Source organism: Danio rerio, chromosome 3, assembly GCF_052040795.2.
Source record: "Danio rerio strain M-AB ecotype USA chromosome 3, GRCz13ab, whole genome shotgun sequence".
NCBI lineage: Eukaryota > Metazoa > Chordata > Actinopteri > Cypriniformes > Danionidae > Danio > Danio rerio.
This window is the reverse complement of record NC_141023.1, coordinates 48722773-48748928: the sequence shown is the minus strand read 5'-3', so window position 1 is coordinate 48748928 and position 26156 is coordinate 48722773. Positions and strand designations below refer to the sequence as shown.

The following is a 26156-nucleotide window of genomic DNA, read 5'->3' as shown; positions in this document are numbered from 1 at the left end:
ATTTATTATGCATTATCATTCTGTGAATTCATTATTTGTTAAGCAAGAACTCTACAAAAATTAACATTAGTAAGCAGTTATAACTGCAGCTACAATTGGTCTATTTTTGACTTTAAAGCACATTTATAATGGGCTTAATAACTATATGTTCATACTTGGTTACTGATTAATTTTTCATTGCTAAATTAAGTATTGCATTATTTACAAGCCATTTGTATTTAAGAGTAGTTTGTGGTTTTTAAGATCATTCAAAATGAGTTAGTAAACGATTAATGAACTATTGAAATTAACCTTTTGAATTCTTATTATTCAGGCATATAGTAAGGGTTTCTATGTATGTTAATAAATGCTTTATTAACTCAACTTACATTAGGATTTTTGACCTAATCTAAGGTGAGGACTATTTATGCTTTGTAAATGACAATTAATGGCTTATTATTAAATTAACAATAATCTTTGCAATCCTATCTAAAAATAATTTTACTGTAAAGTGTAAACATTGCCATTGTCAAAATATATTTAACTATATAATAGGATGCAACATTTAATGTTATTTAGCGATATTTGAACTGTACAGTCGATTTATTTTAGATAAGGTTGCAAAGATTTAGTTTTCATTTAATACAGTTTCATACTGCCATAGCGGCCATTCTGACCATTAATATAAGACTGTACCAAGTCAATTTTGTCATGCCATGTTCACATTGAAAGCTTCTGTTGAGGTATAATTAAGCTTTGAATGTCTGTCATCATATGTTATGAAGTAATTACCATAAAAATATATTTTGTGTACCATAGCTTATAATTGTACATGAACCTTAGCAGTGAAAACTGAAAAAGCTGTTTTTGACCTTTTGGAAAATATGTCTGAAGCAAAGTTTTGCTTTCAGAATATATTATATGCACATTTAGAACAAGTGAGAGAGAATATGTTGTGGTGACTAATGTAATGAAAGTCAACCACCACTGGTATTACAGAATCATAAATAGGCACAACAAAAATGTAACTCAGGCTCATTACTAATACATATCCCTATATACATTTCTGGATATCGCAATATACATCCCAGGAGGTACATTTTTTGCCATTTTTGCTTTCGCAAATGCACCAGAGGCTGATGAATATGCTTTTTCAGATCTCAAATTTTTCTCGAGAAGGCCATTCGCACCTTCTGTTCCTGCGTAAATCCACCACTGGCCACTGTCGACTGACTGATTGACTGACTAACCGAATGACCAACCCATACCCCCACTCACTTTCTTTCCTAAACCCAACCAATATATATATATTTTTTAAAGTACTGATTGACCTGATCAACCCCTAACAATCAAACCCTCCCAAAGCAATCCAAAAAAAGAAAAGCCCTAGTGGCTGCCTGATTTTTACCACATTTTCAGATCTTACCACATTCTCACCCTGTTATTTACTTGTTTATTTTAGTTTTTGCCTTTTGTATTTTTGATTTACCTGTTTTCGGGAACTGGTCTTTGCCAGACTTGAATCTCAGCATCGTGGTCAGCTCGTCTCAAGTCTCAAGTCTGCCAACGTACATGGCAAGATACTAGGCAAACTGGTAACAGCTGAAAAGCTGTCCACACAGAGGTAAGTGGTAACCTGGTAGCCCGAAAAGAAACAAAAGTCGTTGGCTGTGTCATACCGCCCTGTAGAGTTCTGTTAAAAGAAGAAATGTAACCATACGTAGTTCAGGCTACATAAATCGTGCTCTCCAGAAATGTATACTGGAGTATGTTTTAACAATGAGCCTATGTTGCAACAAAAATACCCATGGCTACTGAAATTACATTGAGGTGTTATAAATCAGTCTATGCAAAAAAGTTTAACATTGCTGCCTGTAATCCACAGCTTTAAAAAATAGTCAAGCACAAGGTTCCTGTTGTTAATTTTGCATATGTATTTTACTCCCAGATTGCCAGTAACCATCAAATTTTTTGGCATTGACGTATTGTGAATTTTCAAAGATCAAGTTTAAGTAAAAAAAATCTTGTTTCATGTTTTACTGAAAGAAAATAAAAAAGGTCCTCTCTTGTCCAGAGGCCCTATACTGTAGTACAGAGCAGATTATATGCAAATAGAATAGAACACAATAGAATAGAATAGAATAGAATAGAATAGAATAGAATAGAATAGAATAGAATAGAATAGAATAGAATATCACTGCTATTATAGAGTGTGTCTGTCATGAGTCAGATGATTTTAATTGAGTTGTGATATAAGCAAACCTTTATTGGCTTTCCTTATTAAATGGGATAAGAGCTATTCTATTTGGTCCACCCCTTTTTAATAGCATTTTTATGGAGTGTTTTTGTGACACACAACTTTGAAAGGTTGTGTGTCAATAATTCACTGCAAAGAGCCAGATTACTGGCATGAAACTTAACAGGTGTGTAAGTCATGCAATTTACAAAAATGACCAATAAAAGTTCATTATTGATACTATTCTGGCTGATTTGCATGTTTATTCTGATCGGGAGACATTTATGTTTATGTTAGTGGGATAGTACAGTAGGCTATGTGTGTGTCAAACATTTTGGTGAAGTACATTTGTTTGGGTTAGTTATATATTTGAAAGAAAGAGAAAATATGGACTTAAACTACAGAAAATGCCTTGCAGCAGTTGTTTTCTATCCCATTAGATCGCACTTTTTTGAATGATCAGTCCAGGAGGTGGTGCTGATCAACAACAGTTTTAGTTTAAAGACTTTTAAAGCAAATAAAACAGATTAAAACTGACGTCTCAAAGCTTTCCAAATGTGACTGTTTATATGCATCGAGCTCTTAGCATTCTACGCATCAAAGAGCTAACAGCAAAATGTTATTTATGAGTGAACTATGCCTTTAAGTGTTCATAAAGATCCTATTTTGCCCTCAGCTTCTCTTTACTTTCTCTGTTCTTTCATTTTTTTCTCTCTTTTATTGTAAGTTTCTGGCATTAGGTCGTCATTTAAAAGGCAGTGGAGGTCTTAACCTCGCCTTATTTTACACTCTGTTAATGGCGTCAAGAGGCTATGACCTCTCTGATATGTGTCTTAGGAATGAAATGCAGGGAACTGAGGTGTACAAATGGGTTACTATACTATAGTAATACTAATCAGGAGAGATGAGGGTTTCAATTAATGTTCTGCTGCGTATTAACAGGGGTCCCATAGTCAAGTATCAAGACGGTTGAGATATTTTTCAAGCTTTAAATGAAAAATTTGACTTAAGAAGTGATGCTGAAAATGCTAATTTTGCCACTGCAGGAATCAATGAAGTATTATTTCTATACTCTGAAATAAAGGTACAAGATCAGTAGGGGTGGTACCTTTTTAAAAGATACAATCTGTACTTTACAGCTGCTCATTAATACCATTAGGGTACACTTTTGTACCATTAAGGTACTATGAGGTAGAGATTTGTACTTTTTTTAGATTTTAAATATATATATATATATATATATATATATATATATATATATATATATATATATATATATATATATATATATATATATATATATATATATTATATATATATATATATATAAATATATATATATATATATATATATATATATATATATATATATATATATATATATATATATATATATATATATATATATATATATTTTTTTTTTTTTTTTTTTGGCAAATAAACTGGGATTAAAATATCAGTTCCAACTCTCTGTGATTTTTATGTTTCATACATTTGTTTTTAAAACATAGCCTGTTTGTAATGACCTGTTGGCATTTCTGTGTAAAGTTTGCATGTCCTCCCTGCATTCGCGTGGGTTTCCTCCAGGTGCTCTGGTTTCCCCCACAGTCCAAAGACATGTGGGATAGGTGAATTGGGTAAGCTAAAATTGTCCTTAGTGTATATGTGTGAATGAGAATGTATGTGTGTTTCCCAAAGATGGGTTGCAGCTGGAAGGGCATATGCTTCGTAAAATATATGCTGGATAAGTTGGTGGTTCATTCTGCTGTGGCGACCTCTGATTAATAAAGGGACTAAGCCGAAAAGAAAATAAATACATGAATGAATAATATTTCACAATATTCAATTTTTTTACTGTATTTTTTTATCAAATAAATACAGTTATGGTGAACATAATTAAACCTACAGTATCTGGTTTTTTTTTTCAGAATAAATGAAAGATAGTTGGTATTTTTTTTTATTTTACAATTTTGAGTTTTTCTTATTGTTCAGCCAAAAAATGTCAGCATTTTTAGATTAAAGCTTATAATTGAATGGGAAAAAAAAGTTGAATATGTAAGTTACAAACTCAGGCTTCATCTTAAATATCTGAATTGTTAATCTAAAAAAGTGACCTGCAGAATTCTCAGAATAGCATTGCTTTTGGCAAATTTAAATCTTGCAAATCTGACTTTTCCCCTCACAATTGTAAAACAATAAATCAATAAGTGATCTATTTTTTATTCAGTCATACAATAATTAAAACATTACGGTCTAACAATTCTATGAAAACCATCAACATTTTAAGGAAAAAATGCAGAAATTTAAAATGTAAATATTTTACTCCTTTTTCAAAATTTAAGATTAGTCTTTTGTGTCTCCAGAATATGTATGCGAAGTTTTAGCTCAAAACAGCCTTCAGATTGTTTATTATAGCTTTTAGAATATTGGATTTTTCTGCTTTAAATACTATGCAGCTGTTTTTCTTGCCTGTGCCTTTAATGCTAGTTCTCCTCGCCCACCGTTCCCACGTGCCTGTCAGAGTGTGCCTCAATCTCCATCTCGGCTTTGTCAGATAAACAGCAAAGTGACAGACATAAAAGAAGCAGATCTCACGTATTGTTTGTCAAAAATACTGGAGTAAGAACTTTCCCAATGATTATTTAATATATTTGTTGTGGAGTTGCAACGATGAAACACACACAGTGTCTTTACAAAGTTCACACACACAGACACACCCACACAGTGGACACACACACACAGCATGTGCATTTAACTTTGCACTGTTTTTACTAGGCAAATGTAAAAGGATAAAAGTTAATATCCACTGCTGTATGGATATCAGTTATGTTAATTTATCAAATATACACTGGATTGAAGCATCTTCTTTTAAAATTGTACTGACATGCGGCTGTTGTGATAAAGTATAGACAGTAAAATCACTGTAATTTATTAAAAACATGCACTGTTTTAAAAATATTTTAAACTTGTAAAACTGACTCTGGCAAAGCAGTGGCGCAGTAGGTAGTGCTGTCGCCTCACAGCAAAAAGGTTGCTGGGTCGCTGGTTTGAGCCTCGGCTCAGTTGGCATTTCTGTGTGGAGTTTGCATGTTCTCCCTGCGTTCGCGTGGGTTTCCTCCAGGTGCTCCGGTTTCCCGCACTGTTCAAAGACATGCAGTACAGGTGAATTGGGTAGGCTAACTTTTCCATAGTGTATGTGTGTGTGTGTGTGTGTGTGTGTGTGTGTGTGTGTGTGTGTGTGTGTGTGTGTGTGTGTGTGTGTGTGTGTGTGTGGATGTTTCCCAGAGATGGGTTGCGGCTGGAAGGGCATCCGCTGCGTAAAAACTTGCTGGATAAGTTGGCGGTTCATTCTGCTGTGGCGACCCCGGATTAATAAAGGGACTAAGCCGACAAGAAAATGAATGAATGAATGACACTGACTCTTGATCAGATTTGATGATGAATGATGATCACAGAGAGCCGGAAAAATCTTTTAATCCCAGTTGCTTTGAGTACGTCCTATCTTGATAATATGATTATATGCGTTACTATGGAGAAATGTTAAAAAGTGGGTTCAGTGGGTAGGGAAACTGCACTCCTACGTCACATTGCAGTGGGCCTCAAAATGGGAGCGATTTAGATCCTATTTTAATGTCAGGAAATTCAAAATAGGAGACTTATTGGCTTTATCACTCCCATATGACTAAGGACACACTATTCCTACACACAGTTCTGTCCAAACAGCTCCCAAAAAATGATTTTTATCATAGATGCTCTTTAAAATGATTGTTTTTATAATTTATGGTAGAAACAGGCTTCCATAAATAAGTGTCTTTTTAAAAAAAAAACATGAAAAAAAATATATGATTTTTACTGGGCCAAAACTTTTGAATGGTATTGTTGATTTTGAGGTTATGACTGACTCAAACATTTGCAATTAAAATGTAATCTACATATCCCTCTTTGTGAGTGCAAACTTAAATCCCTCAGCCTGGAACAAAACATAAACATCACATTTTTTAAGACATAGCACCTGATGAATCTTTAATAGAGAGGCTGATTTTAAAGTATACATGCAAAACATATTAATAATACCATTAGAATGGAGTAATACAACTGCCTTCTCTGTTGAAAGATTTATCCTTTTTTCCCATCTTGTCAGGATTATTTCAACATGGTAAGTGTTTTACATTCAAATTAAAGTAGAAGAACAGTGCGTGAGGTGATTACCCACCAGATCTGAAATCTTACAGCTACAAATACAACTTAAAACAAATAAAGTTTGTTTATAGTTTGCACACACACACACACACACACACACACACACACACACACACACACACACACACACACACACACACACACACACACACACGCACACAAATAAGCTATTGAGCAAAAATAATAGCTTGTGCTTTTCTGTTATTATGCTCCACAGACACCAATCAAGCATTATGTGCATTATTTTGCATGTTTTATGCCAACTAAAGAAAACAAATCAATACTTCTTGTGCAAATAATTTTTTTTCTTTTGTTTTTGTTTTGCAGATCATGTGGTTTGTGAGGAAGAGTTTAAATATGCTATGTTGGCCCTGAACTGTGTGTGTCCTGCCACCTCTACCCTGATCACACTGTTGATTCACTCCTCTAGAGGACAGTGAGTATACACACTCTCACACTCCTAATATCCAGAGCATTCTCTGTCTCTGTTAAAAAAACATTTATCATGCAGATGGAATGTGAAGTGTTAGTGCTTGTCCTTTTTTCAGGACTCTTTCATTTTTTGGTTTCTGAAGTATGTTTTTTTTTTTTTTTTTTTTGATAGGGATTTTGAAGAGTTTTTTTTTAAAGCAAAATCACACAATTCTGGGCTCTATTTAACAATCTAGGTGCAGAGTCTAAAGAGTCTAAAGCGCATGGCGAATAAGCATTAAGGGCGTGTCTGAATCCACTTTTGCTATTTTAAGGATGGAAAAACACGGTCTGCGTCGCAGTGCATGGTCTAACAGAGTTATGCTAATACTCTTAATAAATTAAGGGTGTGCCTTGAGAATAAACTAATCAGAGTCTCATCTCCAATTCCCTTTAAGAGTCAATTGTGTCTTGTCATGGCACATTTGCTATTTACATGAGGGACTTTCTTAGTGTAAAAACTGAACACTTCACTAGTGAAAAGAACTGTTAAACAGACCATCTGCAGTGCAAGGATAAATAATAAGCCTCCTCTATTCTGCCTTTTTATTTTCTCTTACTCTCTTTTGTGGATAAGGAAATGGTGTTGTGTGCCCTCCACCGTAGATATCATTACCCTACATAATTAATTTTGTTTGTTAAGCACAAAAATTTATTTTAAAACAATTTTTAAATTCAGTTTTAATTTCCAGCAAATGAAAAAAATGAACAATAATAACGAAGTGTGGTCAAAAACTGAGTTATATCACAAATGCTATGCCCCACATGGTCCAAAACCTGAAAGGTGGAAAAATCTAAGCCTGTTTTTAATAAAAAAAAAAATATATATAAGTATGCATTTAGCAATGATTACGTGTTTAAGGTGCACAACTAACATGCTCTGCACTGAACTATAGACCTGCTTTCAGCTGGTCTATTACACGGTCTATTTAAGTTCCTCAAAATAGCAGCTTTCTAGACTGGAACACCCATGAATCCACATACTGGTGCAAATGGACTTGTTATTAAACAATGTGGTGCAAAATGGGCAAATTAGTGTTGCGCTGGTCTGATCATGACACATGACACATCTTGCGCCTTATTGCGCTGGGTGTTTGATAGGGCCCTCTTACTTTATTGTTTATGTTTTATTGTCTCTGGATCCTCCGATTCCCCCACAGTCCAAAGATATGTGCTATAGGTGAACTAAATAAACTAAATCGGTCGTAGTGTATGAGTGCATGTATGAATGCAAGAGTGCATGGGTTTTTCCCAGTACAGGGCATTCACTGCGTAAAAAAATATGTTGAAATAGTTGACAGTTCATTCCGCTGTGGAGAACCCTGATAAATAAGGGACTAAGCAGAAGGAGAATAAGGAAAATAAATAAATAGAGCATTTATAACGGTCATTAAAAAAAATCATTAGAAAATGACTATGTAAAGTATTTTGAATCCCATCAATTTAAACAGTAAATTTTTTTTTATGTAAATTAAAAAAAGGTTTATTCCACTTAATAAAAAAAATAAAATAAAATTGTATAGTCTAAAAATAAACAGCCTAAACCTGTCTGAAGACATGTCTCCAAACAACGAGCCTAAATGACTACACATTAATTTTAAATTAAGCATAAATCACATAACTTTATAGAGTTGAAGTCAGAATTTTTAGCCCCCCTTTGATTTTTTTTTTTTTCCTTTTAAATAATTCCCAAGTGATGTTTGACAGGGCAAGGACATTTTTACATATTTTTCTGTAAAATATTTACTCTGTAAAAAGTCGTTGTTGTTTTATATTGGCTAGATTAAAAGCAGTTTTTATTTGCAGAGATATATATATATATATATATATATATATATGTGGGTTTAGTCCCTTTATTAATCCGGGGTCGCCACAGCGGAATGAACTACCAACTTATCCAGCAAGTTTTTACTCAGCGGATGCCCTTCCAGCCGCAACCCACACAAGCATTCACGGGAAGCATCCACACACACATTCATACACTACGGACAATTTAGCCTACCCAGTTCACCTGTACCACATGTCTTTGGACTGTGGGGAAAACCAGAGCACCCAGAGGAAACCCAAGGGAAGAACATGCAAACTCTACACAGAAACGCCAACTGAGCCAAGGTTCGAACCTGCGACCCAGCAACCCAGTGACCTTCTTGCTGTGAGGCGACAGCACTACCTACTGCGCCACTGCCTTGCCTCAATATATTTATATATATATATATATATATATATATATTTTTTTTTTTTTCTTTTTTTTTCTGTAAAATATTTACTTTTATATTTGTTTTAGTTTGGCTAGATTAAAAGCAGTTTTTATTCGCTTCCATATATATATATATAAATATATAGGAAAAAATATTTTGGCTGGAATATTCAAAAATATTTTAAAATGTAAGAACTGCTTGATTCAATGTAATAGCAACCTTGTTCATTTATTCATTCATTCATTTATCGATTCATTCATCCTTTTCTTTCTTTACTTATTTGTTTTTTTATTTATCTCATTGGCTACAGAACCAACCATTATTACTGTTACATCCTTGCCGAGTTAATCTAATTATAATCTAAATACTTAGTGAAACCTTTAAATTGCATTTAAATAATAGCTAGTAAAAATATAATGCACTGCCATCATGACAAAGTCAAAATAAATTAGTCATTAGGAATTTGTTTTTGTTTTTTTACTTCTCTGTTTAAGGAGGGTTAATCAACTGTAAATTATCATTCTCAAACCATGATTATAACTAAAAGCATTCTTGATGACAAATAAGAGAATTTTAGACTAGTTGTTTACCCTGCTCGGCCTATCCCAAACCCTTATTTACAAATTCATTATGTTATGTAGCCTGTATATTTTTTGTGTGTGTTTATAAATTTATCTCTCTCTCTTTACACTTTGTTTTAGTAACTTATATGTATCTTAATGTCACTATTCATGATTTATTGCAGTAAATTTTCATTCATATGTATGATAAGCATCATTTACTAGACTAGATGAAGAACGAATAATCTCTGACCCATCAGCATGTGTTTAATTTTTTTTTTTTTTTTTTTCCTCAATCAGAACAGCATCTTCAGAAGCCTTCAGGCAGCGAGCGGGAGCCTTCCAGCCCCTCAACAGGTCAGGGCTAATGACTGTAAAATATTGATGCATACACATTGATACACACAGCGGCAAAGATACCATAAACTGTGAATGTATCTTTGTTCTTGTGTCTTCACCTCCGTCTCCGTCACACACCTCCTCCACTCCCTCTGCTTCTCACCTCCTCTACATGCACATGGATGTCAGACAAACATCAAGCGCGTTACATTTTTTCTGCCTATTTTTAAGATATAGTGTTTTCCCAAGCTGTGAAAACATTTGAAATATTTCAAAGGATGAGTTCACCCAAAATATTACATTCTGTCATTATTTTTCCACACTTTCATGTAGTATAAAACACAATAAGCTCCAAGAGGCTAAGGTTTACACTGAATTTAAAACAGCGAAGGGGCATTCTAAAGCATAATATGGAGTGGAATATGTAAAACCCCCTAAAGTTGTTTTAAATTCAACTTAAACCACAACTTAAATCATCATCACATGGCTAATTGCTTTTATAAAATGGTTTTTGCATATGTACCGTAATGTAGGGGTCACTGAACTTGTTCCTGTTTTTTTTTTTTTTTTCTTTGCACATTTCACTAAATTCTTTGTGAGTGTTTTTGGCTCATTACCAAGAGTGAAATGGTCATAAGTGTGTGTATGTAGAATTATATTTTCACTTTCATTGAAAAAACCTACATACACACAGTACCTTCTAAATTTGTACAAGAAAGAGGTGGACCATACAGATGTCACTACTTCAAAATGTTCTCTCTGGCACCAGCAGCTTTAAACCATAGATTTTCAGTTCTGCCTTTTCACAATACTAGATAGGACAGTAGGCTAATGTATGTGTACCTTATATGATGTGATGTGCTTAATTAAAAATATAATTTTGTTTGTTTTGGTTTTCTTTTACATTATACTGTATGTTTGTGCGGTACAGCTAAATTTAAAGACCTTGATTTTTAAGATGCCCTTGTCTTTCCATTTGAAAGGAAAATTATTATTTAACCTTAGAGGGAATTCAAGACTATTACAAATTGGAAACAAATACATATCCAGAATTTTAAAGTTGTTTGTGAAGTATTTTACAGCAGCTCTGAACACAATCAAGCTCAAAAAATCTAGTTTAAGGAGTGGAACTATCCATTTTATAATTGTTATTTATAATAATAACAGCCAATTAGAACTGCTTTAAAACGGATTTATAATAAACAGAATACTATTTTATGTTATTGTGAGTTCTAATGTAGTTAAATTAAACCCATGTTGTTTAATATTAATTTATTACAAGCCAGAGGGCATTGTTAGGCACAACATGGAAAAGAGTGCCTAAAATTCCTTAGCTGTTCTAAACTCACTATAAACCACAGCTCCACGTGGTTTATTGTTATGTATATACTGTATTTATGTGTATTTCATATAAGCAGCAAAAAACACAGCAAAGCAAATAAAACGCATGATATTTTCCCTCAAACCTGTTAAGCACAAACCACGCCCCTACGTGAAAACCCATACCTTGCAGCTGTGACTCACGCCTGTGGCTCGATTTCATTGGTCCAGCTATATCACAATGCCAACAAACACAAACATTTTTTTTTTCAATACAAGACCTAAAATACGAAAGATTATGAAATTGTATGAAATAAAGATTATGATTAAGATTATGAAAATGTATGAAATAAAGCGTAATACAAACAATCTACAGCTTATACAAAAAGCAACCCAGGTTCATTCTGAAAACATTCTGGAGACCGTGAAATACGTCCCGTGAGGTACTTAATTTAGCAGTTTTTTTTTTTTTTTAGCCACAAGATCCACAAGATGCTGCTGTGTGCACTTTTTCGTATTTCAAATTTCTGTTGTGAGTGTATTAACCCACCAGAGGCCGCTGTTGACCGACTGTCTGCCTGACTGACTGAATAAGTGGATAACTGACTGGCCGGCAGACCAATCAACTGACCCCTCTCCTCCTTCCCTAAACCCAACCAGTTTTATTGATTGACCTGGCCACCCACTTACCTCCCTAAACCCAACCGACGGTTTACAAAAGCCGTCCAGAAAAAGAAAAGCCCTCGTCTGATTTTTACCACGTTTTTGGATTTTACCGCTTTCTCACCCTGTTATTCACACATTCATTTTTATTTTTTGGATTCTGTTTTTGTCTAACCTTATTTCTGGAACTATGTTTTTGTCTAACCTTATTTCTGTAAACATGCACACAACAGCATATTAACAATGAGAAAACTTTACTTTTTCCGGCAAAAAAAAAACACAAACATATTTATTTATTTATTTATTTTTTTTTTTAAATGATAATTGATTATGACAATATCTGGTATACATTAAGAGAAGCAGGATAGGCAAGTATATAATTTGTTGTCAAAAGTAAAAAATAAAATTAACTAAAGAGTTACAACAATTGCAAATGCTTAACGGTATGTATTAAATATGGTGTCAAATGTAAAGAAAATTTTTTTATACACATACGTTTATATATATAAACGTTTATGTTTATGTTGTAGTATTTTACCACAGTTTAGAATGCGGTTCAACCACACTCAGAATTAAGAACTGTATCTATCTGTTTTAAAATGTCCTGTGATCACCCCCCCCCCCCCTTAAAAAAGACTTGTTCTCATCTTCCAAAGAGTTTTTAGGAGGGGTTTTGATACTTTTAATGAAAACTAAGACATTTCTTTCTTTCCATTAGTCGTACACAAAAGTCCTGTTTGTTTGTAAATAAATGCCTAAAATAAATCTGTTCATCATATAAAGCTCTCATGTCTCCTCAAAGGACTTGTGTGAAACTGCTTGATTCATATAGATTACTTTTATGATGAACTTTTTGAAGCTTTAAAGTAATGGTGGAATGGACTTTTCAGTGGATGGACAGAAGTCTGACAGGTTTCAAAATATCCTCATTTGTTTTTCAAAGACGAGCAAAAGTCTTCTGAAAGTCAACATAAAGGTAAGTGATGATGACAGATTTTTTTTTTTTTTGGGTGAACTCTACCTTTAATCTATCCGAGAACTGTGGGAACTGTGAGAACTGGTAACACTGTGACTCAGGTTAGCACTGTTGCTTTACAACAAGAAGGTCACTGGTTGGAGTCCCAGCTGGTTCAGTTGGCATTTCTGTGTGGAGTTTGCATGTTTCCCCCTTGGCGTGGGTTTTTTCCGGGTGCTCCAGTTTCCCCCCACTGTATAGAGACATACACTATAGGTGAACTAGATGAACTAAATTGGCTGTAATGTGTGAGTGTGTGTGTGTATGAGTGAATGAGTGTGTATGGTTGCTTCCCTGTACTAGGTTGTGGCTGGAAGGGCATCCACAGGGTAAGACATATGCTAGAATAGTTGGCGGTTCATTCGGCTGTGGAGACCTCTGATAAATCAGAGACTAAGCCGAAGGAAAATGAATGAATGAATGCTTTTCATGTTTTTCTGTCTGTCTGTCACAGGGAAGGTGGTGCCAGCTCAGTCGATCAATGGCAGCGCACCTACCGGCGCTGCGCAGCCAATGAGGTGCACCACATCCGACTGGAGGAGAGCAAGTTTTTTGGAGAATATCAGGGAAAGAGTTTCACCTTTGCCTCCTTTCATGCACATAAGAAGTAAGTCTTTGCTGCAGTGAGTTCCAAGTCAGTAACACTCATGCATAATCTAATTTAACAAAGTGCAATATGTGCCTGGATCAACATCAACCAATCAGATTTAAGAGACAGGTTTACAGTTTGTCAATTTTAAGCTTTACAGAGTTATTTTTATGATTTTAGGAATATCTTAAAGTAGGGGTAAAGGAATATTTCAGCACTAGAATTTACTTCATAATTTACTCACATTCAAGCCATTTTCGTTGAACACAGTTGGAGTAGTTTATCCTGGCCTTACCGTGCTGTTTAATCCAACACAATCTCACAACAATTCGACATTTTTTTTTATTAAGTAGCTTCTATATGCACAGCTAGTGTTTATTCCCATACTGATAAACTTCTGGTGAATGATTAATGTGACTTTCCATTTTATACAGTTAATTTTACAGCATTGATGATATAATGTATTTAAAATATATTCAGTTAAATGGACTTCAGCGTTAATGTAGTTGCTCAAGCGTAAAACAAGATGAAAAGCCGTTTACACGTACATAGCCATCAGGATTAGCAGGCTAGCGCAAAAGCTCCATTGAATATACTGGGGTAAAATAAATGTTCATATTTTAATGACATGGCATGGAAAAAATGTAATTGAATGCAGTACTTGTACATTCTGAGACCCACTTTATAAATCAGCCACTTTTGAAAGCTTCAAAATAAAAGCCACTGTCTCCTCCAAAAGTGCATAAATCTGTCATCAAACCAACCTAATCACCACCAACCACCAAAGTTAAAGCATGTCTTATGAGGTAGATAGATTTTTTAAATGATCTTGATGACTTTAATCACTGACTTCTCGTGGCATGTTATGTCCAACTCATATGACGCATGTTGTAAGATACATGGTTAGATGCATGTAAGAAATGCAGGGTTCTAGATTATTAATTTGTGTTTTCCCAACACAAATTGCTTAAATGATCTTAACAAAATTAGATTAAAGAGTGACGCAGTGGTGCAGTAGGTAGTGCTGTCACCTCACAGCGAGAAGGTCACTGCTTCAATCATCCGCTGGCTCATTTGGCTTTTCTTTGTGAAGTTAGCATGTTTTGCCTGTGTTCGCGTGGGTTTCCTCGGGGTGCTCCAGTTTCCCCCACAAAGACGTCCAAAGAAGTCCAAAGACGTGGTACAGGTGAATTGGTGAATTGGGTGAATTGGGTAAATTATTAGAAGTGTATGTGTGTTTCCCAGAGATGGGTTGCAGCTGGAAGGGCATCTGCAGCATAAAACATATGCTAAGATAAGATAAGTTGGCGGTTCATTCCACTGTGGCGAGCCCAGATTAATAAAGGTACTAAGCCGAAAAGAAAATGAATGAATAATTGAAAATGAATGAATAATTGAAACAAGTTTCCCAAAACAAATTCCCAGAATTGTGTTAAGCTCATGCTACCAAGTAGTTTGAACAAGCACCGAAAATATATATTTTTAAGTGCACATAGCATTATAAGAGTGATATACTGTATAATAATACACAGTAACGTCAAGCCAACTAGTTTTCAGCCAGTCAGAGAATTGCAGTTTATATTAAATTTAGGCTTAAAGTTAGGGTTATGTGCTTCTACTGTTCATCATTGTAATCCAACCATTAATCCCCCCTGATTTTCAGACAAATTTACAGTTAGCTTTAGGTTTGGGATTAGGTATGGATTATATTTTCGAGCAAGAATGATGTTTCAGGATCAACATAACTGTTAATCCAGCATCGCATCCTACCTTGCATCCTACCTCCCCCCATTGTATTGGTCAATCACACAACATGCATTCAATTACTGTCAAAGATTGGATTTAATAATTTAAATATATTAAAATATTTTTGTTTCAAAAACACATTGATCCACTTCTTGAGACATGGTATATCTTTGTTCAAGTGTGGGTTGGTTTTACTATGGATTTATGCACTTTTTGGAAGCTTCAAAGTGAAAGTCTCTATATCTAACACCATTATACATCATAAAAAGCTCCAGGATAAAGTGTCGCCGCTTGCCTTTGACAACAAAACTCGCTATGTTCTGAGAACTAGTCAGAAAACAGTAATCAAATCATATGTTTTCAGTGTAGCAGTGCGCTGATTTGTCGACTTTTATGAGGAGACTGTTTTGTTTTGCTTTCGATTTAGATTTTAAAAGATGGAGTTTGATGAACTAGATGAGCCAGTGAATAGCAAATGGAAACGTCCCTTACCTCAAAACTCATTATAAGAAAAAGAAAACACAGTGTACAGTCGGAAGTGTAGCATGCATTCATAATCATTTTTTGCGCAGCGACGCTACTTTGAATGAGTCTGATTTAATTTACATTAAACGACAATACTGTTTAACAAAAGACGAAGATAAGATGCCGTTCTTTTATCCAACATGGATGCTATGAGAATAAGCATTAAGACCTCAAGTATGGTGAGAATGAATGGTTGACAGCTTCTAAAATTGTTTGAAAGGCACATCCTTTTTCCCAGTAGGTCTACATTGTGTTTTATTTGCTAATTTAAGATTTAAAAAAAAAAAGATAAGATAAGGTATAAAACTATACATTATTTATATTACTTCATAATACCTATACATCTGATAAGCTTTTTTTGTTAATGGACAATGCACAGATATTGATGTTTCACAGTGTTTTTACACTACATTATTTAAGTCAAGCTTGGTTTAAAATGTTCTACTTAGATTAAATCTAAATCCCAAATATCAGCAATGACAACATATTTTTAAGATTTAATTAATGTCAGTTTTAATGTTATTGATTATTGCACTTACTTGACATTTCATTCATTCATTTTCCTTTTGCTTTGTCTCTGGTTTATCAGGGGCTACCCCAGTGGAATAAACTGTCACTTACTTGACATATTTATGTATTTTTAATTGTAACGTCATTTCTCACTGCATCTTTAGTAATTTTTCAACTAGTTACACTGTCTTGTTCCAATAGGGGAATTTGGAGGTTTTTGCAAAAAATAAATAAATAAATAAAGTAACTATTCCTTTAAATCATAGGTCTCAAACTCAGTTCCTGGAGGGTCGCAGCTCTGCACAGTTTTGCTCCAACCCTAATCAAACGCAGGTGATCTAACTAATCAAGCTTATCAAAACTACTAGAGACTATTAAGCAGGTGTGAGTTGGAGGTAATTGGAGCTGAACTATGCAGAGCTCTGGCCCTCCAGGAAGTAAGTTTGAGATGACTGCTTTAAATATAGTTATCAAAAATGCTACTATAGCCATGTGTCTGAATCTGCATAACACTGTTTGCATCTGTGCTTCTGCAGATACGGTGTGTGTCTGATTGGGGTGCGCAGGATGGACACCGCCAATATCCTCCTGAACCCTGGACCTTGTCACATTATGGGAGCCTCTGACACCTGTTTCTACATCAACATCTCCAAAGAGGAAAATTCAGCATTTGTCCGTGGCCACAGAGAGCCGGTGCGAGGCCCCGGGGGTGATTCCAGGGGGGTCCCACAGACCATCTATCATGGCCTCACTCGCCTGCCAGTGCACAGCATCATAGCCAGCATGGGTTAGTAAGCCAACTAAAATCTTTCAATCTCAAATAGTCAATATACAGATTTTTGCAAATAACAATCTATCGATAAAAATCACATACAGGCTGTAAAAAACCTGTAAAAAGTTTGTTTACTTAACGAAAGTGAGTAAAGTGAGAAAAATAACAAGTTTACTTTACTTTATTCACTTTAAGTGAATAAACCTGTTGTAACTTAAAACTTATCAATTGACTTAAAGGTGTTTAAGTGTTTGACTCTTCTGAAGAATAACAATACCATAGTCTGTTTGCAGATATTTAAGAAACAAGCTAAGTGTACATTCTTGTTTTCTGAATAACAATGCTAAAATCAGATATTCCGCTTTGAAAATGTACTTGCTGGAACGCTGTTTTTATTATGCTTTTTTTAACCCACTCACTGCCACTTTAACTAATTATATTTTAGCACCCCGAGTTGCTTTGTTGGAAAACTGTGTATTTGATTCATTCAGTCATGACGGCTCTCGAAGGATGAGCCCGTGACTGAAATGTGACCTCCGGTAGACAGTAGCAAACTAGTAGAGTTCCACATGACGTGGTTATTAAATTGCAAATAATATAAATATTGCGAATGTAAACATTAGGTGAGCAGGTTACATTGTAACCCTGTGTCATAACAACATGCTACTGTACGTGATTAGATTTGCAAGGATAAGCAATGTGGCTGTTTTTACCAGACGAAACACTACAGAAATGTAAATACAGCCATTCAGAAGCACAGATAGTGCACTCACTCATGAAACGGTAAGGTTTATAATGTAATTAATACATATTAAACCTCTTTAACATTAATAATTCCAAATGCTGAATCACTGATATGTGTTGGTTTACTATCTGCTGCTGCGTTCAGTATATGGCAATACATGTCATGTAAAATGGCATTCAAACTCACATAATTAGCATTTAACACTGAAAAAAGCACATGAGGTGTACCTGACATGATCATTGTCAATTTTCTGTTGTTCAACTGCAAGAAATAGAAGCTGTTTATAGTATATAATTTTATGGAGTCGGTTAGGAAAAAAAACTCCTTTTAATAGGGAGAATATTCCTTCTATTGCGTGCCATTGCTTTTATAGAAAAAAAATGCCTTTAAGTCAACCTTTAGGCTTGTTTGTCAGACTCGCCCCTGTTGGTCCTCAATCTGGCAACCTGCATTTGCTTTAGTTTTGTTTTCTCTGTTTGTCGCGGGGGCAGTTCAGGTCATTTTGGAAGGGCACTTTCTATCCAAGACTAAAAAGGGCATGTGCACTTGCACAGGTTGAGCCCTTTGTGTGCACCTTTAATTTTTATATGATGCACATAGTTCATTTACTTAATTATTTTAAGGAAATCTGGTGGCACGGTGGTGCATTGGGCTGCGCTGTCACCACACAGCAAGAAGGTTGCTGGTTGGAGCCTTGGCTGGGTGCTCCGGTTTTCCCCACAAGTCCAAAGACAAGCGATGGGTTGCAGCCGGAAGGGCATCTGCTGTGTAAAACATATGCTGGATAAGTTGGCGGTTATTCTACTGTGGTGACCCCTGATTAATAATGACACTAAGCCGAAAAGAAAAGAAAAGTAATGAATACATTTTAAGGAAATGGGTTTACTCGCTTCTTTTAATAAAGTCAATTAATTGCTTTTAAAGCAATGGATTTACTCACTTTTAAAATCAATTGAATCACTAATTAAATCAATTAATTAAATTAACTAATCTTTTTTTACAGTGATTAGTCAACATGAAATGAAAAGCTGTTTTCTAGATGAAATATTGATCTTTTGCTAAGCAAGTATGCTGCATCTTTGCATGTCTGTAGTGATGTGTATGCTGCACTTGTTCAATCCTGTGTTGTGTTGAAGCTCTGCCCTTCACCCAAACATGTAAATCTGCCTACACCTAACTGACTGACTACATTACTTACTTTCTTTGATCAATTGATTGATTTGGATGTGCATTGCATTGTGTAACTGCAGCTGCTGCTGTTACATTATGGCTTTAGAATGTCAAACATTCACAGTTTTAATTCTGAAATCATAGTGCAAGAGTGCCCAAACTACATCCTGGAGGGTCGGTGTCCTGCAAATTTTAGTTCCACCCTCGACAAACACACCTGGGCTAGCTAATCAAGTCTTAGGCTTTTAAGAAACATCCTGGCGTGCAGGTGTATTAAGGCAAGTTGAAGCCAAAATCTGCAGGACACTGGCTCACCAGGACTGAATTTGGATACATGCCATAGTTTTTTTTTTTTTGTTTGTTTTTTTTACCGACAAAAACTGGACAAACTGCAATAAATTATTTTCTTCCTTAGATATTTTGTCTTGTTTCTAGGCCAAATGTCTATAATTTGTTTATTTTAAGCTTGCTTAATTTTGACATTATTTCTTAAAACAAGACAACAAGTTTTGCTTGTCTAAAAAATGCTGCCTAATTTAAGGATATTTTGATATTTGCACTAAAAATAAGAAACAAAATTAAGTTAAAAAAAAAAAACATTTATATATATATATATATATATATATATATATATATATATATATATATATATATATATATATATATATATATATATCTACAGTTGAATTTGTTTTTCTTTTCCAGGAAAGTCTTATTTGTTTTATTTCAGCTAGATTAAAAGCAGTTAAAAAAAAAAAAAAAAAACATTTTAAGGTCAAAATTATTAGCCCCTATAAGCTATATATACATACATATTATATATTATAAATGTGCAAAAGTATTGTACTTCTACTATCCTAAACAGACATGTGATTAGGACATAATTTTCATTTTATTAAAAAAAAAACAAATCGAATATATAAATTACAGTAAGCCTGTCTGAATTAAATTGTAATGTATTAGCTTATTATGATGTATTCCGTGGAGCTCATTGTCTAGAATATTAATAACTCTTGCTCTTTACTGTGGATGTAAGATGGATGTAGACAGAAAATGAGAAAAATGGGGTTTAAATTGACTGTAAAAATCCCTTGGGGCTTTTGTTATAAAAAAATAAATAAATAAAAAATCTCCAATTTCAGTGCAACATCGCCATCTAGTGAAAAACACTGGAACTCATAAAAAACTCAGAGGTTTGAGTAAAGCACGATAGGATTGCCTTCACTGATTGGCTTCCTATGGAATTCGATGGGTACCATTCTTCAAAATATCCTCTATTGTGTTGAACAGAAGAAAGAAACTTATAAATGTTTATAAACCACATGAAGGAGACAAAATGATGAAGTATTTTTTAAGAAAACTTTAAGATACATTTAAACATCTATAATGACAAACGTGAATATTTTACTTACTGATTTGCTTAAATTTCGATGCTATATTTAGACACAATGCTAAATTTAAAACTTCCCATTTTCTCTCAGGTAACTTTTTGACATTTAAGCTGTGCACAATTGATATTATATGTTTCATCATTTCAAATATTTTATCATTTAAAACAGTTATTTTGTAACTAATTCATAGCAATCAATAACATAATAATGTCATTAAACCATTTCACATTGTGTGTATTCTGTGAATTATTTTGGATTTAACATTAGCATCTAATAGCTTCGTTAATTGTACAGCAAATACAATATAATCAGAAAATAACAATGCTCTCCCACACTGCTCCTGATTTCTGCCATTGGTATTAGATTGTTAAAGCTGGAAGTCTTCACGCTGAAATCGTTTTTAGTCCTTCAGCAATATTTCGAACTGCTGTAGTTAATTCATTACCTTACAAATACACCCAAATCCCAAAGTGTCTGTGTTATGCTCAACAAATTACTTGGATTTAATGGAAAGGAACAGAATGTGACTGTCCCCATAATTTTTTCTTTGTGTTTTCATAATCATTGGAAACAGAGGCAGATTTAGTGATTTTGGCACCCTAAGCAATTTCATTCCTGAGGCTGAGCAGTTCTAATATGCACCCCCTTTTTTAATTAACTTTTTTTCTTTCTTTCTGAAATAAAAGTAACACATTCTGGAAGTAATAATCAGTTACAAGTAAAGCAAATAATAATCTTACTTTTCTAAGTAACGTGAGTTACTTTTTAGTTTATTAAAACAGAAATCCCTCCGTAATTTTCAGTTGGTCCATAACTTATTTTAGCCCGTATCATCACCTAAACCCCTTCTTCTTATCATCACCCCTGTTCTGCAGCAGCTTCACTGGTTACCAGTTTATTTTTTAATTGATTTTAAAATCTTTTTGTTAACATTCAAACCCATCCACAATTTTGCCCCTTCATATTTGTCTGCCCTCATCCACATTGCTGCTCCCTCTCGCACCCTGACATCTTCTTGTCTGTTCCCTCTGCTTGTCTATTGTCCATGGGCAATAGAGCATTCAGCTGCTCTGCTCCTCGGCTTTGGAGCTCACTACCATCTACCATCAGAAATATTGACTTCATCACATTATACAATCAAAACTCAAAACCCACTTGTTTAAGATGGCTTTTAATAGTTACCTGTACCAACACGATTGCTGTATATATTTATAATATTTTTCTTGTTGTTTTGTTGATCTTGTTTTATTGTGCGATGTCCTTGAGTTGCCAGAAAGGCACCTTTAAATAAAATGTATTATTTTTATTAATGTGTTCATTATTTTGAACGCATTGAAGAAAAGGAAAAGGGAGTTGTCTCAATGAACAGTTGTCTCATTAAACTTTTAATAATCTGTATATACAGCATGTATAGCTCTGGAGCTCAGATAGTTCTTAGATAACATTATCCTATATTTTATGCATTTCTTTTAAAGGTAAATATAGGTGTAGGTTGTACAGTGTGTGTTAATTGCAGAGTTCCTCTGTTAAAAAAAAAAAAGTGCTGAAAAAGTAACGCAAAAGTAACTCAAAAGTAACATAATGCATTACTTTCCCGTGAAAAGAAATGTAACTAGTTCCTTTTTCAGGAGGAACTCAATGTTGTTCTGCATTACTTTCAAAAGTAACAATTATGTTAAAATGGTGTTTGTAAGACACTCTACATATAAAATATTATAAAAATATTATATGTTTACATACAGTTGAAGTCAGAATTATTAGACCCCCTTAATTATCAGCCCCCTTGTTTATTTTTTCCCCAATTTCTGTTTAACGGTGAGAAGATTTTTTTCCAACATATTTCTGAAAACATAATTTTAATAACTTATTTCTAATAACTAATTTATTTTATCTTTGCCATGACAATAAATACTATTTTGCTAGATATTTTTTCAAGACACTTCTATACAGCTTAAAGTGACATTTAAAGGCTTAACTAGGGTAATTAGGTTAACTAGGCAGAGTATTTAGACAAGTTATTGTATAATGATGGTTTCTTCTGTAAACTATCAAAAAAATTGCTTAAAGAGGCTAATAATTTTGACCTTAAAATGGGTTTAAAAAAAAAGTAAATTGTTTTTATTCTAGCTGACATTAAACAAATAAGACTTTCTCCAGAAGAAAAAAAATATTATCAGACACACTGTGAAAATTTCCTTAATCTGTTAAACATCATTTAGAAAATATTTAAAAAAGAAAAAAAATTCAAAGGTTGGCTAATAATTCTGCCTTCAATTATATACACTGTAAAATAAAATGTTATAAATAGTTTCCATATGTTGTGATTCGCAAGAGTTTTCCGTTTATTTATGGTTGTGAATTGCCTTATGGGACCTTGATCTCTGCTCTGTTGACTTTTGATGTTGACAATTCAACTGTACAATTTAACAAAATGACTTTTATTGACATTTTAGTAGTGTGAAGTAATATAATGTATGCAAAATAAAATGTAGAAAAATAAATCTGTGAAATAACAGAAAATGTACTGGTATTTTATTACGATGTTTTTGTGCTGTAAAATAAACAATAACACATACAATCTACCACTTTAAACAATTCACAATGGTTACAAAAGTCACTTTTTGAAACTTTTCAAAGTTAAAAGTTGTCGAAAGAGAAATCAAACTCCCATAATGCAATTTAAAAGCATAAATAAATGGGAAAAATAAAAAAGGATACAGAAAACTGCAAATATATTGATATTTTTACTGTGTATATTTATAGGGCTTTATTGGGGCCCCATATCTCTGGGGGTTCTAAACGGTTGGTTACATAGCTGGGGTGTGTTTCCCAAACAACAACACAACTCATGGCTAAACTATCATACAATGCATCGTTTGTAAAAAGAATAATGTAGTGACAAGTGTTTCCCAAAACCGCAACTTCTCTACACAGATCCATCGTTTAAACCACTGCATTTATAACATAAAACACTCATAATGATGCTCTAAATGGGGTAGAGTAACAACTTCTTAAGAGAAAAATCACTATAACCTTTTTTTTTAAACTAATAGTCATCCATTCATTTTCTTTTCGGCTTAGTCCCTTTATTAATCTGGGGTCGCCACAACGAATTGAATCACCAATTTATCCAGCATATGTTTTTACACAGCAGATGCCCTTACAGCTGCAACCACCACTGGGAAATATCCATACACACTCATTCACACACACACATTACAGACAATTTAGCTCACCCAATTCACCTATACCACATGGTTTTGGACCTGTGGGGGAAACCTACATGAACACGGGGAGAACATGCAAACTTCACACACAAATGCCGAGGCTAAACAAGTGCCCTTTTTGCTCTGAGGCGATCTTGCTACCCACTGCACCACCGTTTTGCTGAGCAAATCCTTTTTTTTTTTATCCAATATTAGTTTTAGTAAACACATGCACTTTTTTTTTTTTTTTTTTTGTATGTCAACTTTGACAGCTTTGACACATTCAAACCACTGCAGAAATCTGCTATAGTAAATATATATTTCTTAATAAGTGGCCTAGGCCAGGGATTCCCAAACTTTTCAGCCTACCTTCCCAAAATAACAATGCCAGTGACTCCGGATCCGCAATATCGGTGGTTATATAGGTGGTTATAAATATATAAACTATCCACACAACAATGCACACATACCAGTAGGTGCAAGTCTATTCAAAATTTAATTTTGAAGAACGCCACTCTGGGACCATCCTACATTCACTTAATATACATTAGTGCTGTAAATGTGTCATAAAGTTTAACCTGGTGCGATAAAATCAATGTGTTATCGTTAATACAAAGTAATCACTCCAGCGGTCACAAAAAATCCAAAAGACTAATGTCATGTTGTTGTTGTTTTTTTTTATTGTAACTAATAACTACTTTTTTTCTGTAGGTCATTGATTAAATATGGTAATTCTAATATTTTAATAAAGTGAATTAGATTTTTGAAAATCACCAAGTGACACCTGGGAACCACTAGGCTACTATAAATTAAAACCATTAATATATAATTTTGTTTTCACAAGCTTTGGAGTTGTAACATAGATTTCGCTTTCCATAGGTCACCTATAGCTTTTGTCATAAGCCACGGCTGCGTTCAAAACGGCATACATGTTTTTAAAGTATCTCTCGTAAGAGAGATTATGTTAATGTTTTTTTTCTTTTTCTTTTTTTTTTCTTTTTGAGTTTAAACGTTGGAACATACTTAATGGAACTTAAGGGTTGGGGGGGTGGGGGGGTGAACTGGGAATAGAACACAGCCAGGAACTATGGTTCTAACTAAAGCTCTGTAGTGAATTTTTGAAAAGCATCATTAGCCAACTAAAATCGCAAGTTCTGTCGTTACAAACATAGTTCGTTAATTTTGTGTTTCTCAAATTCATTGTTCCAATGAACATTCGCAAACTTGTACACTTGCAACTACACCTCTGGAACTGTAGTTAGAAGCATAGTTCCTTGCTGTGTTCTATTCCCAGTTATATGCCCCATGCCCTATTCCTTCACGTTTTAAGTTTAACTTTTCCTTTAAAGTTTAACGTTCCAACATTTAAACTTGGAATGATTAAAATATTAATTAAAGCCATCGCTCTTACTTGTAGTTTGCTTTCAAAGTATTGTTTTATAGTTGAGTTTTAGCGATCTTCATATAACCCTTTCCTTTCGTAGCGCACTTTGAAAACATTTATGCCATTTTGAACGCAGTCATGGCCCATGATGAAAGCTATAATTGATCTATTAATTTATGTTGTGTCTCTAAAGCTTGTAAAAGCTAAAAACATAGCATGCAATAATGCTTTTCATTAAGAGTTGGTTATTTATTAAGTATCTGTACTGTATATGACATGGACCTGTTGGTTACAACATTTCTGCAGTGGTTTGAATATGTCAAATTGTAAATGAAGTCTTTTCAAAAAAATGAAAAGTAAATAAACAATATCCAACGTATAATAATAATAATAATCCTTCTTCTTCTTCTACTTCTTCTTCTTCTTCTTCTTCTTCTTCTTCTTCTTCTTCTTCTTCTTATTATTATTATTATTATTATTATTATTATTATTATTATTATTAAAGTGATTAGTCATTTCCTATAAATTCTAAATATGAAACTTTATTTTTTAATAAATAGCTTAATTATTCATTTTTTATATGAGATTAGAATGTGTTAGCTTTTTGTATGTTATTTTATGTTTTCAAGTATAGTGTTCTAAATTATGTTGGTAAAATAAACATTGGTCCAATATGTGCTATTTACATATATTTCAATTCATATGGAGACGAGTGCATGTTTTTACCAAAACAAATATTGGATTTGTCATTTGTCAAATGTTAGATGTGTCAGCCTTTTTAATTTAATAAATTTGTATTTTTGGAGCCTTGGTGTTGCGGCCTTTGATTGACATTTATTTGCACTTTTTGCGGTTTTGGCTGAGCACCCAATTTAGAGAGATGTGCATGCTTTTGTACAGTTTATTCTTTCATTCATTCACCACCCCGTTTAGAAAATCATCATGACTGTTTTAAATGATGACTAACGTGTTTTAAACAGATCGGCAACAAAGATACTACGGGTTTTGGGAAACACTCATCATTACATTGTTCTTTTCCCAAGCAATGCATCATACTACAGTATGATAGTTCAACCGCGAGTTATGTCTAGGTGTAGTTGTAAACGTACAAGTTTGCAACGCAGTTTACAAATGTTG

At 33.9% G+C, this 26156-nt stretch overlaps 1 protein-coding gene across 1 annotated transcript in view; it reads left to right on the top strand.

Annotated features, from left to right (window-relative positions):
• kcnt2b (potassium sodium-activated channel subfamily T member 2b) overlaps positions 1-26156 on the top strand; it is a 187749-nt gene that overhangs the window by 146790 nt on the left and 14803 nt on the right. The window contains exons 15-18 of the mRNA XM_087245086.1: positions 6743-6851; positions 9945-10001; positions 13436-13588; positions 16888-17138. Of these exons, the coding sequence (XP_087101212.1) occupies positions 6743-6851; positions 9945-10001; positions 13436-13588; positions 16888-17138 (570 nt within the window). The remainder of the gene's footprint in view (positions 1-6742; positions 6852-9944; positions 10002-13435; positions 13589-16887; positions 17139-26156) is intronic.